Source organism: Balaenoptera acutorostrata, chromosome 1 (genome assembly GCF_949987535.1).
Source record: "Balaenoptera acutorostrata chromosome 1, mBalAcu1.1, whole genome shotgun sequence".
Lineage (NCBI taxonomy): Eukaryota > Metazoa > Chordata > Mammalia > Artiodactyla > Balaenopteridae > Balaenoptera > Balaenoptera acutorostrata.
In genome coordinates, this window is record NC_080064.1 from 116,593,801 (window position 1) to 116,610,469 (window position 16,669).

The 16,669-nt window shown below is 38.2% G+C and overlaps 1 protein-coding gene across 3 annotated transcripts in view; it reads right to left on the minus strand.

Moving 5' to 3' along the window:
• Positions 1-16,669, minus strand: part of SPTA1 (spectrin alpha, erythrocytic 1) — a 65,324-nt gene that overhangs the window by 23,677 nt on the left and 24,978 nt on the right. For all 3 annotated transcript variants that reach the window (XM_057553269.1, XM_057553266.1, XM_057553264.1), the window contains exons 18-28: positions 16,062-16,279; positions 15,151-15,243; positions 13,289-13,426; positions 11,913-12,064; positions 11,090-11,276; positions 9,802-9,903; positions 5,347-5,438; positions 4,314-4,458; positions 2,600-2,781; positions 526-625; positions 214-411 (exon numbers count right to left, since the gene is read on the minus strand). In XM_057553269.1, coding sequence (XP_057409252.1) covers positions 214-411; positions 526-625; positions 2,600-2,781; positions 4,314-4,458; positions 5,347-5,438; positions 9,802-9,903; positions 11,090-11,276; positions 11,913-12,064; positions 13,289-13,426; positions 15,151-15,243; positions 16,062-16,279 — 1,607 coding nt within the window. The remainder of the gene's footprint in view (positions 1-213; positions 412-525; positions 626-2,599; positions 2,782-4,313; positions 4,459-5,346; positions 5,439-9,801; positions 9,904-11,089; positions 11,277-11,912; positions 12,065-13,288; positions 13,427-15,150; positions 15,244-16,061; positions 16,280-16,669) is intronic.

Below are 16,669 nucleotides of genomic sequence, written 5' to 3' on the forward strand. Positions count from 1 at the left end.
CATTTTGTTTGTTTTTTTAACAGGAATAAGGAGTAAAGAACACCACAATGAACAGTCTACAGAGCAGGAAATACAATGTCAGATAATCAAGAGATGCCCTTATGCTTTCAGCATGGAAGTCCAGTGAAATAAGCACGTGTATTAACCATGTAAAATTACATAGATGGAACAGACTGCAGCTAATCCTGCCTAATGATTGGGAATTTGCAGTACCTGCAATTCCAGACACTGATCTAGCATCTTCTTGCGTTGTTCCCAAGCTTTCTCCAACTCATCTCTCTCTAGTTTGACAGCTTGAAGCTTTTCTTCAATTTCAGGGCTGGCACGGTGCCCACTGCTTATAAGATCTGTACCGAAGTCTTCTAAGGCTTGGAAGCTGGGAGCCTCGGCCTCCATTTCAGCAAGATGCTCCTGTGGCAAAAAGGGGGCAGAGACTGGTGAGGCCAGTGACATCTCACCAAAGTTGTAAAATGAGGGAAGGTTGTGAGGTCATGTGATCAGGCACTACGGCTTTTGTAACCATACCTGGTGTCGCTCTATCATGATCTCTGTGCCAGTTAAATCCTCAGCTAGCTCCTGGGATGATACCATGCCACCAATGCCACTGAGCCAATTCTGTTGGTCCCTAGAGAAAGAGACATATTGAGATTGACAAGAGAACCTTGTAACTTGCTATAGAACTGTCTGTCCTTGGGCTTTTTCTCCTCTAGAAAACATTTCCATATCAGTATTTTCTATCAGGTTTATATACTTCACACATTTTAGATTTGTTGTTTTCACTTTATAACTTAATAATAGCATTCCCTTGCATTTGAAATTTTCTTCACTTATTATCTCTTTTGATTCTTGCAATAATTTTGTGTAGAATTCTGGGAATTCTTTTTTTTTTCCATTTTGGATATGAAGAAGTTGGCCTAGAGAATGTAAGCAATTTGCCCATGTGCTAAAACTAAAAGCAGACATCTGGAGTAGAACCCAGACACTGGAATCCTGGACTGGTACATATTCCATTACTGCTAACAAGTCCTGTTCCTTTAAAGTGGATAGATCTTGGGTTTAAAGATCTATTTTAGTATAGAATCTCAGGGAAGGCATGTCTTTCTTCTTACTTTTATTCCCAATAGAATCCAGTACATGTTTCTGTCCAACACATACACACACATAGCACCTCCACCCCTTACTCCTGTGCTATTGACTAAATCAGGGCCATTTCCCACTCTTTTAGCAGTCAAGAAATTAGACAAGGAGAGCTCAAGTCCATCTGCTCCAGATGGTAAATGTCAAATAATAATGCATTGACTTAAAAAATTGTATATGATGGTCAGATTAAGCATCTCATGAAGAATGCCCTTGCTCTTGTTTGCTAAATAGTAATCAGTAGCTTTAGGGCAGAATGGTCTCTTCTTTTGTAAACTTATTTATTCACTTATTTAAACAACTGAGTTTTATTGGGTGTTTACTAAGCACCAAACATTGTGAAAGAGATATATTTGTGCCTTCCAGGAGCTCACACTTTATACTGAAAGAAGAACAAAAAAAGCAAACAAAACATAGACACTAATACATATTTTTAAAAAGTACTAAAAAGCAAGACTGTCCTAAAGAGAAAAACTAAGGTGTTAGAGTTGCTCTGAGGGTGGGGATATTGCTTTTGAAATATTGAAAAGTAAGACTTCATAAAGAGAAAGAGGTGGCATTTAACTTGGAATCTGAATTACAGGTAGAACCTATATATACAGAGATATATGAGCATATATATGATTTGGGAGAATGAGTATGAATGCTATTTATTTATACTGTATGAAAAACTATAGCTTTCCAGAGACCCTGAATTGGGGAGGGTGTTACCAAGGGCAACTGCAATCATTTGCCAAAGTTGCCCCCTTTTTTCTTCAAAAGTGTTACATTGCAAACTACTACTTCCTGAACCCTCAATTCTAAATGATCCTCTCAGCAGACTGATATGATGGGGCAGGATGTGAGAACTGTTCCACAGATAAAGTGCATATTTGCTAAAACGTGATAATGTCTAAAGTCTTTAGCAAGGCAGTGAAACTTCTCCAGGACTTGATTTTAACATTTCTGAGTTTATCTCTTGCTAGTTCTCCTTACCCCTGTGACATACAAAACCCAGGCTCTAGCTGTCCCCACATCATGGGTATTCTGTACCTTTCTTATTCTCACACTTTTGTTTGCATAGTTCCATCTATTTGTTAGGATGTGTGTTTTGGGCTGTATTATGTTCTACCATGGTTATCTGTATTCTTCTTTGCTTCTCCAGTAGAATAACCTCCCCTATATCCTGTAATTCCTGATATAACACCTTATATATAATATACACTCTATAGAAACTTACTTAATTGGTATAGATAATCACACATTCCTTCAAACTGAAATATTTCAGTTTGAAGGAATTGGCTTGAGATACTGAAAATGAGAATTTTGTGCCTTACTGGAGGTACAATCTGGGCCTAGAGGCACACTCCAAACCCAGCAGTGAAGAGCACCTGTACATAGACTGCTCCTAGATGCTCTGCTCATGGGCCAGACTTGGAAATTGCCCACACCACCTGGTGGAAGTCTGCCTCTGGAGCTTTACCTGGCCTGGCTGAGGAACAGGAAGAATTTTAGGTCCTCCTGTAGGTTCTCCTTACGTTCCTCCGTAAGCCCCAGCAGGTCATTCCAGGCCTCATTCAGCTCCAGTCGCTGCCTCTGTAGGTCATCAGTGGCATCTGGGTGGGACTCACTGAGCCGATCTGCTGTCTCCCCCAATACAGCCACCTAGGAAGTCAAGAGCTCTGATAATCAGCCTGGAGTAACACCTGAATCTTAGGAAAGGAAGAGTTCCAAGCCCTGGTGGTGCTCCTTCCTCAAATAGACTTCAATGAGGTACAAGAACACCTTGCTACTTTATAAAATATTGTACATTTAAGAATAAACCTTTGTAAAAATAAATAAACAAACAAACAAATAAATATATAACAAGGCTATCAGGCAGGGTGATTGACTCAGTTGGTGGCAAATGTCTAATTTTTAATGTGAAAATCTATTCAATGTAGACATTTTCTGTGCTTCTTTTTGCTTTATATGATAATTCAAGTTCTATGATGTCTCTGATTTTTCCAGAGTGTATTTGGCAAGCTCTAGAGATTATTTTTTGGTCAGAGTAGGATTAAGCTCCTTCAATCCCTTGCTAAGGAAACTCTGTACCATACTCAGGCATAGATCTGGCCATTTCCTATTTATCTTAGGCTGCTGACCTCCAACTAACTTCTGTAAGTTCTGGCTTATTGGAACTCACTAAAGAGGTACTTAGATAGTAGGAAGTTCATTTACAATATATTTTCCCTCAATGTAATTTGGTGCAGCCACTGTGGAAAACAGTATGGAGGTTCCTCAGAAAACTAAAAATAAGTTTTTAAGAAGAATTCTAAGAATTCTAAGAATTACCCTATGATCCAGCAATCCCACTCCTGGGCATATATCCAGACAAAACTATAATTCAAAAGATACATGCACCCCTAGTTCATAGCAGCACCATTTACAATAGACAAGACATAGAAGCAAACTAAATGTCCATCGACAGATGAATGGATAAAGAAGATGTGGTATATATACAAAGGAATATTACTCAGCCATAAAAAGGAATGAAATAATGCCCTTTGCAGCAACATGGATGCAACTAGATATTATCATACTAAGTGAAGTAAGTCAGAAATAGAAAGACAAATACCATATGATATCACTTATATGTGGAATCTAAAATATAACACAAATGAACCTACCTATGAAACAGAAACAGAATCACGGACATAGAGAACAGACTGGTGGTTGCCAAGGGGGAGGGGGTTGGGGGAGGAATGGAGTCGGAGGTTGGGGTTAGCAGATGCAAGCTTTTCTATATAGAATGGATAATAAGGTCCTACTGTATAGCCCAGAGAACTATATTCAATATCCTATGATAAACCATAATAGAAAAGAATATAAGGAAAGAATGTATATATATATATATATATATATATATATATATATATATGTATAACTGAATCACTTTGCTGTACAACAGTAATTAACACAACATTGTAAATCAACTATAATTTTTAAAAATTTAAAAAGTTTTCCCTCCATGTGAATGGTCCTGGGGCATGTCCTCTTAGTGGACTTGCCTTAGGGACAAGGTAAAAGTACAAGTATGCAGTAGGATAAAGAGAACTATAAGAATAAGAGACTGGACAATAAAACCAAAGAAAAGGACATTAATAGGTATAAATATGAAGATGAATGTGTTGGAAAAGCTTAAAAGCACGTCTCACCTTTTCCTCCAGGGGTATGAGGTCCCTCTCAAAGCCCTCATGCTGTCGCTGAAGGGCTTGAACACTGAACAAGTCTGAGCCAGGGTCAGCAGCACTGAGGGTCTGGCACTTCTTCTCAATCTGTTCCTTGGTGTCATCTGCTTCTCTGGTACACGAGAGTGAAAAGTTTAAGAATAATAGGCATACTAGAGGCAGACTAGCTGAGTTCATAAAGAAGTCATCACTACCACCATCATCATCCTTTTTAATGTGTTAGAACTTAGGTGCATTTAATCTTTACAACAACTACTTGAGGCCTAGTTACTATTACCAGTCCCATTTCACATATGAGAAAACTAAAGCTTAAGAGGCTAAGCAGGAAAAAAAAAAGAAAGAAATTGACTATTTTTTCAAGGTTATACCACTGCCAAATGGTGGAGCCTAACTTTCAACCAGGTAGCCTGATGGAAAAGCTCCATGCTTAACTGTTACGTTTCATGATTTTCCAACTTAAGCCATTCTAAAAAAGACCTGTCTGCATTTCAGTTTTCCCTTCTCTGAATATTCAAAAATACATTTATACACAGTAAACGTGTTTGGTTTTCATTAGGCTTGTTCATTCATTTGTTTGCTTACTTAGTTGTGTGTGTTTCTTAGTATAGACACAGATTTGGAAATCAGACATAAAAAATTGTTGAATCAACAGTTGAAGTCAATATGATGTTTCTTGCCCTCTACTGTCTACTTCTAGTTCAGAAATGTAATTACTTAAACCTCTTGTTTCAACTTCAATTTTCATTCACTATCATGAAAACATATAAAGACTGCTAATTATGTATGTACCAGGGCCCAAGCCTAGGTACTAGAAAATTGAAGTTGGTTGTCTGGGAGTAGCCTATGTGTCAAGTGAGCAATCTACTACTGAAGTGCCTGATTTCTGATTTTCTCCAGGAAGAAGGGTTAAATTCATAGCTATGGATCTACTATACTAAGTAGAATTGGAAGTTCTTGAGTGGGTTCTAGAGTAGCACTGCTTTTCAGTTAAAATTCTTACCTGTGAAACATTTGGACAGCATGGGCACTGCCCAACAGCTGGCGCTGTTCCTCTGCCAGCCTCTGCAAGGACCCCCAGCGGGCATTCAACTCCTGAAAGAGGCAAACACAGACTTTAGTTATGGAGCTAACTCAGACAGTTCAGTGGTGTCTAAAGACTAGATGGTTGTGGTTAAAACTTCCAAAACTGTGTTGAATAATAGTGGTGAGAGTGGGCAACCTTGTCTGTTCCTGATCTTAGTGGAAAAGGTTTCACTTTTTCACCATTGAGGACAACGTTGGCTGTGGGTTTGTTATATATGGCCTTTATTATGTTGAGGAAAGTTCCCTCTATGCCTACTTTCTGGAGGGTTTTTACCATAAATGGGTGTTGAATTTTGTCGAAAGTTTTCTCTGCATCTATTGAGATGATCATATGGTTTTTCTCCTTCAATTTGTTAATAAAATGTATCATGTTGATTGATTTGCATATATTAAAGAATCCTTGCATTCCTGGGATAAATCCCACTTGATTATAGTGTATGATCCTTTTAATGTGCTGTTGGATTCTGTTTGCTAGTATTTTGTTGAAGACTTTTGCATCTATGTTCATCAGTGATATTGGCCTGTAGTTTTCTTTCTTTGTGACATCTTTGTCTGGTTTTGGTATCAGAGTGATGGCGGCTCCGTAGAATGAGTTTGGGAGTGTTCCGCCTTCTGCTATATTTTGGAAGAGTTTCAGAAGGATAGGTGTTAGCTCTTCTCTAAATGTTTGATAGAATTCGCCTGTGAAGCCATCTGGTCCTGGGCTTTTGTTTGTTGGAAGATTTTTAATCACAGTTTCAATTTCAGGGCTTGTGATTGGTCTGTTCATATTTTCTATTTCTTCCTGGTTCAGTCTCAGAAGGTTGTGCATTTCTAAGAATTTGTCCATTTTTTCCAGGTTGTCCATTTTATTGACATAGAGTTGCTTGCAGTAATCTCTCATGATCGTTTGTATTTCTGCAGTGTCAGTTGTGACTTCTCCTTTTTCATTTCTAATTCTATTAATTTGAGTCTTCTCCCTTTTTTTCTTGATAAGTCTGGCTAATGGTTTATCAACTTTGTTTATCTTCTCAAAGAACCAGCTTTTAGTTTTATTGATCTTTTCTATAATTTCCTTCATTTTTTTTCATTTATTTCTGATCTGATCTTTATGATTTTTTTCCTTCTGCTAACTTTGTTTTTTTTTTCATTCTCTAATTGCTTTAGGTGTAAGGTTAGGTTGTTTATTTGAGATGTTTCTTGTTTCTTAAGGTAGGATTGTATTGCTATAAACTTCCCTCTTAGAACTGCTTTTGCTGCATCCCATAGGTTTTGGGTCATTGTGTTTTCATTGTCATTTGTTTCTAGGTATTTTTTGATTTCCTCTTTAGCCACAGCAATCAGAGAAGAAAAAGAAATAAAAGGAATCCAAATCGGAAAAGAAGAAGTAAAGCTGTCACTGTTTGCAGATGACATGATACTATACGTAGAGAATCTAAAGATGCTACCAGAAAACTACTAGAGCTAATCAATGAATTTGGCAAAGTAGCAGGATACAAAATTAATGTACAGAAATATCTTGCATTCCTATACACTAATGATGAAAAATCTGAAAGTGAAATTAAGAAAACACTCTCATTTACCATTGCAACAAAAATAATAAAATATCTAGGAATAAACGTACCTAAGGAGACAAGAGACCTGTATGGAGAAAATTAAAAGACACTGCTGAAAGAAATTAAAGATGATACAAACAGATGGAGAGATAGACCATGTTATTGGATTGGAAGAATCAACATTGTGAAAATGACTATACTACCCAGAGCAATCTACAGATTCAATGCAATCATTATCAAACTACCACTGCTATTTTTCACAGAACTAGAACCAAAAATTTCACAATTTTTAAGGAAACACAACAGACCCTGGATAGCCGAAGCAATCTTGAGAAAGAAAAACGGAGCTGGAGGAATCAGGCTCCCTGACTTCAGACTATACTACAAAGCTACAGTAATCAAGACAGTATGGTACTGGCACACACAGAAATATAGACCAATGGAACAGGATAGAAAGTCCAGAGATAAACCCATGCACATATGGTCACCTTATCTTTGATAAAGGAGGCAAGAATATACACTGGAGAAAAGACAGCCTCTGCAATAAGTGATGCTGGGAAAACTGGACAGCTACATGTAAAAGAATGAATTTAGAACACTCCCTAACACCATACACAAAAGTAAACTCAAAATGGATTAAAGACCTAAATGTAAGGCCAGACAACATCAAACTCTTAGAGGAAAACATAGGCAGAACACTCTATGACAAAAATCACAGCAAGATCCTTTTTGACACACCTCCTAGAGAAATGGAAATAAAAACAAATGGGACCTAATGAAACTTAAAAGCTTTTGCACAGCAAAGGAAACCATAAACAAGACGAAAAGACAACCCTCAGAATGGGAGAAAATATTTGCAAATGAAGCAACTGACCAAGGATTAATCTCCAAAATTTACAAGCAGCTCATGCAGCTCCTATCAAAAAAAAAAACAAAGAACCCAATCCAAAAATGGGCAGAAGACGTAAATAGACATTTCTCCAAAGAAGATATACAGATTGCCTACAGATACATGAAAGAATGCTCAAAATCATTAATCATTAGAGAAATGCAAATCAAAACTACAATGAGGTATCACCTCACACTGTCAGAATGGCTTTCATTCAAAAAATCTAGAAACAATAAATGCTGGGGAGGGTGTGGAGAAAAGGGAACCCTCTTGCACTGTTGGTGGGAATGTAAATTGATACAGCCACTATGAAGAACAGTATGGAGGTTCCTTAAAAAACTAAAACTAGAACTATCATACGTCCCAGCAATCCCAGTACTGGGCATGTACCCTGAGAAAACCATAATTCATGTACCAAAATGTTCATTGCAGCTCTATTTACAATAGCCAGGACATGGAAGCAACCTAAGTGTCCATCAACAGATGAATGGGTAAAGAAGATGTGGCAATGGAATGGAACAATGGAATATTACTCAGCCATAAAGAGGAACGAAACTGAGTTATTTGTAGTGAGGTGGATGGACATAGAGACTGTCATACAGAGTGAAGTAAGTCAGAAAGAGAAAAACGAATACCGTATGCTAACACATATATATGGAATCTAAAAAAAAAAAAAGTGGTCATGAAGAGCCTAGGAGCAAGACAGGACTAAAGGTGCAGACCTAATAGAGAATGGACTTGAGCATATGGGGAGGGGGAAGGGTAAGCTGGGACAAAGTGAGAGAGTGGCATGGACATATATACATTACCAAATGTAAAAGAGATAACTAGTGGGAAGCAGCCGCATAGCACAGGGAGATCAGCTCGGTGCTTTGTGACCACCTAGAGGGGAGGGATAGGGAGGGTGGGAGGGAGGGAGATGCAAGAGGGAAGAGATATGGGGACATATGTATATGTATAACTGATTCACTTTGTTATAAAGCAGAAACTAACACACAATTGTAAAGCAATTATAACCCAGTAAAGATGTTAAAAAAAAAAAAAAAGACTAGATGGGGCTTAAACCCTGGTTGTTTTCATGTTATCTCCTTTAGAAAATGCACAGGTTTCTTTCTTTCTTGGATAGCTTGAACTTGGGTCTCAACTATGCCAATGTAGTTAAGAAAGGAATTAGTTTTCTTCTGAAACTGATGTTCTAGGGTGGAACAATCCACCTTAGAGCAGCACTTGATGTTGGCTGCCACAGAGATACATTACAACCTCTAAAAAATGAGTGGAAAGTGTTGCCTTGGTAGTTGCCTTTCTCTATGAGAAATATAATACCGCTCTGTGTCTTGAAATTACTAAACCAGGTAGCCTCTTAGAACCTTATTTTACTGTAGAGAGTAAGCAAATTGTTCCTATGCACTTTCCTTCTCACTCTTACCCCAGGTCAATCACCACAAAAGGAGGCAGAGAATTCATCCTCACTGGTTTATGACAACTCAGAGAACTGGACTAGACATTCTATTAATTCATTACATCTTTTATGGAACCACAAGTCCAAATCTGAGTCAGGTCTAGAATGCCTTCTCCCCCATCTCTACTACCTATATTCTTCTTTCATCAGATTTTATCAGAGTATCTCTTCCAGTAAACTTTATTGATTAACCACTTCCCACTGTCATAGCTCCTTTATCTGCATTTTCTTTGTATTCATGCATTTGATCACTGAACTTCTTGTGGCGATGGGGGTGTGTGTGGCAATTTATAGATTTCAGATCAGTTAAAATGGATACATGTCTGGACTATCTGAACTGTTTCCTTTGACCTTTCCTGTAGCTAGCTCCATACTGCCATTACCTTCTGCATGTTCTAGTTGATCTTCAGAATATGAAATTAAGTATTTTTAAATGAAATGAAGATTCCCCAAACCTGGTAGTGAGAAGAAATAAGGAGCCATAGTTACCTGCTGTATTTGAGCTCCTTCTGGTGTCAGAAGCTCTTCAAATTGAAGATCATCAGCCACCTTGTTGATATCCCTCAGCCGAGGCTCATTGGTCTTCAAATCCTAGGTGGGAAAATGTATCCAAAGCAGTATAAATCCCCTTCTCAAGAATCTTTCATACTTACCTGCTCATCTTTGCCCCAACTTGGCTACAGGTTAAAACATATTGCTAACCAAATTTGCAGTAAACAGCAAACTGCCTTCCTCCAATCTGCCACAAAGAAGAGTACCTTTAACTCCCTGATACCCAGTGGCTATCAAAAACGTGACAAGAGAGCTGTTATTTATATGGATTATGGAGCACATTACTTTTCCTAGATTTCTCCCTGGATTAAATTATACCATCAAAGGAGTCTATACCTGAGCCATGTAATGTTCTTTGCTACCAATACAAATTCTTCCACCTTTTGTAGAATTTCATTGCCTGAGTTGCAATTTGCTTATATTAAGATATGTTGTAACAGCTCTAGGGAACTCATCACCATGTCTACGGTGATGACATTGTTTATTTCACTATGCAATGGCCTTTTAATGAGTTTCCTCATGGAAGTCTCATTCTTGGTATTCTTTTATAAATTGTACCCTCTTTTTTTCCCCTTCCCTTTCTTTCACTTCTCTCTCTCTCCATATGTATATATATGTGCTTTATCTTTATCTATCTATCTATCTATCTATCTATCGATTGATCGATCGATAGCTTTGTATAGTTTTGAGTTCCATGTGTAAGGAAAGTATCATATGGAAAAGAAAGAAGTAGTTTATACGAATTGCTAGTTAAAATAATAGAATGGATCTGAGAGAATAAAGGAGAATGGAAAGGTTTTAGGTAGGCAGAAAATTAGAAATTTTCTGTTTGTAAAGTCAGGTTGTTCTTCCCACCTTTCCATCCAAACTTCTGCCCCATAATTAGACATTGCAAGAGTCTCACAACACCCCATCTCAACCTGGGCAACAGGAACACAAGACAGTATAGGACAAGTTGTGAAGATTCTGGGAGACCAGCACTTCCAGTAGGATGTGGGAGTGGCAGGAACTGCAGGCTGCAAAGTCAGGGTGACTAGTTTCCTCTGCATTTTCCTTCCACTTGTAATATCCAGAGAAATATTTGAAATGTGGAAGTCTCAGTAGTTTTGGGGAGGATATTTAGCAAATATGAAGTTAAGGATTTACTGAGGAGGAGATATGGGGTAAAAGGAAATGATGATAACCCTCATAAAGCCATCTAGAGGAGTTGGTTCCTCTTTCTCACCATTTGGAACTCATCAAACTTTTTCTGGAGCTCCCAAACATCATCTAATTCCACCCCGCTGTTTTCTGCCTTTTTTTCTCGGATCCAGTCCAGCATGTCTCCTGCCTCATAGGCCAGCAAAAACTCATTGTAACGTTGCAATAAACGACGTCTGCGTTCTTCTGCCCGATCCAGGAGAGAAAGGTACCTGGGTGAAGAAACAAAGAGAGTGGGAAATCTGGAATAAGAGATGGAGAAAACACAGAAGAGTAGAGGCAGGGTGAGAAAGGGAGAGAATGAAAGGGACAAAAATGAGAGGGAGTAAAAAATCAAAAGAAAACAGTAAAGAGAAGAGGGAATAAAGATGGAAGGAAAATAGCATTGAGAACAGAAAGAAAAAAGTGTTTCATTTAAAAACAATAAAAATGTCAATGTTCCAACAGTATGACTGGCAATACACCTTCCTCATTCTATAGAAGTGAAAATCTCACATTCCTATTGACAACTGTATATGAAGTAGCCTGGCATAGTAAAGTTCACGCGGAAGTCAGAAGACCTTTTGATAACCTTGAAAGAGTGAAAGAGTGCCAGGCAGGGAGTCAGAATACGTGACCCTAATATGTGTCTGACCTCTGGCACTTGACTTAATGGTTCTGGGGTTCCCTTTCCTCATTTAAAAAATAAAGGATTTGGTTTGAATACCTTAAGTTTACTTTCAGCTCTTAAAATCTGTGAATTTGCAAAGCATCCTTAATCTAACATATATAGAATCATAAGACGTGTTTTTGACCAATCTGAAATGTTTGGCCAAAGACTGTTCTGTTCTCCAGCTTTCAGAACTTACTGGTTCTCAATCTGTTCCTGACGCTGGGTGATGTTGCCTGGCTCTTCTCGCCTCCGTTGTGGGAGCATAGGAAACTCATCACGGGCAAGTTTCCTGACGTAGACAGCTGGCACAAAGCCTTGGTGATCATCAGTTTCCACTTTCCACCAGTCCTTAAGGGAGAGAAAATCCCCACTTCTTTCTTAGTTCTTGGAAAAGCCACATATAGGAGAAGTTTTAACCCTCATAACTAAGTTTCTAGGCAAAGGGACAGGCTGATGGCCAGATGAAGCAAACCATTGCTTATGGGTAGCATATAATTTTTATATATTACAAAGAAGATACATCAGAAGTTGCAGGAATTGCAGAGATAAGCCTCTGAAGTCAAGGAATCTGATATTTGATGTTAGATCCTTAACTGTGATGAGGTTTTCAAAAACTGACAGCCATTCTCTTCATGATGGGGCATTTTGTCCACTAGGAATTCACAAAAAACCCATAGGGCCAGAATTGAACTGGGCTTTTCGTGGGTGAAACACCTGTGTATGACAATATTGTATAATAACTTCTCACCATCCCTCTCCCAGAGCCCCTAAATATTGTGTGTTGCCCTGAAATTCACCTATGCGAATGCTTTATGCTTAAGTATGACCTTGATCTCCACAGGAGGGTTGCTATACTAACTGCTCTGGAGTTAACATCCTCAGAGAATAATGTGGTGAAATGAAGAAGACTGAGCAAAGAGAAAAGAGGACTGGAACACAGCTTATTTGATAACAAAAATCTTGCTTCTCTAAAAAAATTACTTGCCCTCAGAGTAACAAATCCCACGCTCTCTTTTTTTCTTCTCAATCATTTTTGGAGATTAATGAAGCATTAGAATATAAAAATATTTCTCGTGCTCTTATGAGAAATATATTTAAAATCCTAGACAATACTTTGTCAGTATTCTCACAGTCATAAGGGCTAAAGAAAATCTAAGTTGACAAAAGACTTCTCCTTGACCAGGCTCCTCTTAACCCGAGCCATTTTTGTTCCATTACTAGGAACAATGGGTCAGAAGAGGAGCAAGGAAAGATGAGAAGAAAGAGACAGTTTAATCCTGTAAATATATTACAGAATTGTCACTCATGGCTTACATGTCTTTGGGCTAGTTACTTAAGCTCTTTGAGTCCTCACTTTGTTAACTGTAAAATTGGTATTATAATCTCAAAAGATATGTACAGGATCCTACACAGCATCTGGAGGAAAGATACTGCTCAATAAATTATGGTTATTTAAGAGAGAGAGAAATAGAAAAATATTGACTGGTTAAAATATGGGTATCTGACAGGGTTAGGAGAGTCGACTGCAAGAGCAACCCTGTTGATGGGGAGAAAGGTAGAAGGGAAAGTCACCTTGTTGATGGAACTGAGCAGTGTTAAGATATCATCTTTCTTCATGGTGACTTCTCGGGGGCTGCGGGCCTGGAAGTCATATAAGGCCACAACCCTCTCTTCTCGAGCAGCTTCCTCCACTGGTGCAGCCTGTTGTTGCTGAACAAAAACAGTAAGCAGAACAAGCCAGTCACCCATAGGAAAGATTTCCCTGTACAGCCTACCCATGGTGGGCCATCCCTGCACCTTACAGGAGAGAGGAGCCCCTGGCTGAAATCTCTTACATGGCTGCCAGTAACAGAGCTACTGCAATATGCCATCTTCAGAGACATCGTTCCATCCTAACACTTCTCAGGGGACAGGCGGGCTGGGAAATATGAACACAGTGTGAGCAAGTAAGAATGTAAGTTTTCAAAAACATATTAAATGCTTTAAATCACCAGTTCTTAAGCAGACAATAAAGGATTGTATGCATCCGTGTTCCAGAAAATTGTTTGAGAAAGTGAAAGACCCACTATCTCTCATCACCTTCTCCATTCCCTGGGTCTTTAAAGCATTTTGTCAAGCAACCGTGGACTTTGTTTTTTAGAGATGAGTGATCTACAGCACAGGAAAGGTCACAGAATTTTAAAAATTGAGAACATAAACTGAGATCAAATATCTTGTCTCTCTCTCCTTCTTAACCTGTCCTCCAAGGTATAGTCTTCTCTGATTTTCATTTTTCCCAAATATCATATCTCTGAGAGAACGAACAAAATATAATCCCCCTTCATAAGCAACAGCCTACACTTTCTTCAGATTGGAGTTGAAGATGTACTTCCTCTTACATATCCCTCTGATTTTGTATCCTTCAAGTACTGTTTCCTCATAACTTACAATTCATAAATCCATCTGTTTTTGTGTAGGCACCCACTGTGCAGAGCTTGAGGAAAGCACAGCACCAAAGCTCTCTAAATATATATTGACTTGACATAGTGAGTCTATGTCTTTTCTACTCCCAGTGTATGGATTCAGAACCCCTCATAAGACAGAATTCCTTGAATGTCAGAAGTGTACCTCTGTTGCTTCCACTATACCATGAGATACCCATATCATTTAGTTGATTCCAGCTCCCATCACTCTTCAGGACATTTATTTTCACCTTGCAGTCTAGCCATTCTCACATTCTCAATCCTTTGCATTTCCCATTTCTCAAATACACTTGATTATTTTGTGCTTCAGTGTATTTGCTCTCATAGCTTATTCACTAGAAGAGCCCTTCTTCTCATTATCTGCATAGTAAACTACCCTTAAAAAAAAATAAACTGGCTTGCCTCAGCTATGAAGATTTTCCTATCTTCCAGCACTCTTATTTCAAGAGAATGAAAGACTCCTTTCTTTGAGATTCTTTTTCCTGTTCATATATCTATTATATGCAATTATTTGTTAAAATTTATGACCTAATAGACTGTAATTTTCCTTCAAGTCAGGATTATTTTTTATTCATGCTTGCACATGGTAGACATTTAATAAGTGTCAGTATATTAAAAAAAAAAAAACTAAGAAAGGGAGGAAATAAATCAGGAGGGAATATAAGAGGAGAGATGCAAATAAAAGAAGTAAGAAAAGAAGGAGAATGAAAATATAAAATGAAAAAGGAAAGCAAAAAAATAATATACCAGTGAGTAAATGATAATACTTACTGAGAAATTCTTATAAACTAAATCTCTGTAGGTGCTACAAAGATGCTACAGTGCCTGCCTAAAGATCACAGGACTATTTTCTATTGCAGTTGCTTCCTGGACTATGTAAAGTAAAAACTGGTAACAAAGAGAATCTCCTAATTAATTCCTTTTACTCTGTGGTGGAGAATGTGATTCTTGTCATACCTAAGTCCTTCTTACCTGACAGGCTTCTGCCTGATCCCGAAGAGCTTGCATACTGTTTCCAAAAGCCTTCAGATCCACCAGAAAGGCCTCATGCTTCTTTAGAAGAGCCTGAATTTGTTGATGGGAAGATCATCAGAAGCAAATACAGGAAGAACACTAAGCATCCCTGGGGAGGGTTTCAACTATTGTTTTGTGTTATACTTTTTGTCCTAATTCCTAGTACGAGACACTCTCCACTATAATAAAATTTTTAACTCTAAATTTGCAAGTATCAAGAAAATAAGAGTTAAATGAACAACAATATCAATATATTTGCTTTAATTAAAATAAAGTCAAATTGCAAGTGTTTTCTCAATGCACATCACAGCTGAAAAAGGATACTGCTGAAAACATTGCTTTGTAGGATTAAATATTGGCATAAGTTTAGATGCCCATGTCAAGTATTTCTAGTGCATAGGGTTTGTGAAATGCTATACTGGCTGACCATAGGACAATGAGCAAAACAAAGAAATGGATATAAAGGGTAATTATGACCTTTGAAGTTCTTCTTGCCCCAACGTGTCTGCCTGACTTTATTACAATAAAGTAATTAAGTATATGTTAAAACTATGGTTGGTTTGTGAAATCCCAAGCTCAGTCTGGGAAATTTAGGATGGGACCAAGACAGGCATAGATGTCTGGTCATGCCTTTTTGGGCTTAGATAATCTCTAAGAAATATGGATCTCTGTGGGGTTAGGAAAACGTGGTGTATCTTTTGTGATTTCTGTTAAATCAGGTTATCCCAGCAGATGAAAGCCAAAGGTTATCACTCTGGAAACTCCAAAAAATCTGAGAAAACCTGCAGTTGTCACACAATCTAATCAGGTACTAATTTGGTACTAATTTGGTGAGTACTAGACAATACCCTTCCCTGTGCCCACCTTACCCCAGCTGCTTCTTCATCAGCCCCATAGTTAGTGTTGTCTACTATAGGTTCCCTCTCTCTAATCCATGCTTCTGCTTCATGCAGGTCAGCTAGGTATTGCTGGAACTGGACATTGGCTTCAAGATCATTCTGCCGTCTAGCAGCTCGAGCCTGGAGAGATTCCATATTCTCATTCAAACTCTTGACCCTAGAGGCCACATCTTCTGCAGCAAAGTGTCCTATGGAGTAGTTATAGAAAAGGAGAGTTTTACCCTCATTAATGTCCATTATACTTTAATCCTTTTGGTGACCTGGGAGAGAGAAAGGGAGCCATGAGAATGATGCTGCATGTAGTCAATGTGACATTTCACCTAAGCTCCTGGGAACTGGGATGTCATAAGTGAGATTAAGCATCAATAGATGCTAATGGGGGATAGGGTATATGTGTGGTGGTGAATTGGGTGGTACAATCTCTGATATACAGACTGAAAACAAAATACCTATGTGTGGGTACTACTCAGAGTTCCAAAAACATGTATTCTCTAGCTTAAGCAGAAAATTCAGCATATTTTCATTTCTTTTTTTTTTTTTAAATATCAATGAATTAAAATTCATTCTTAGGATTGTGT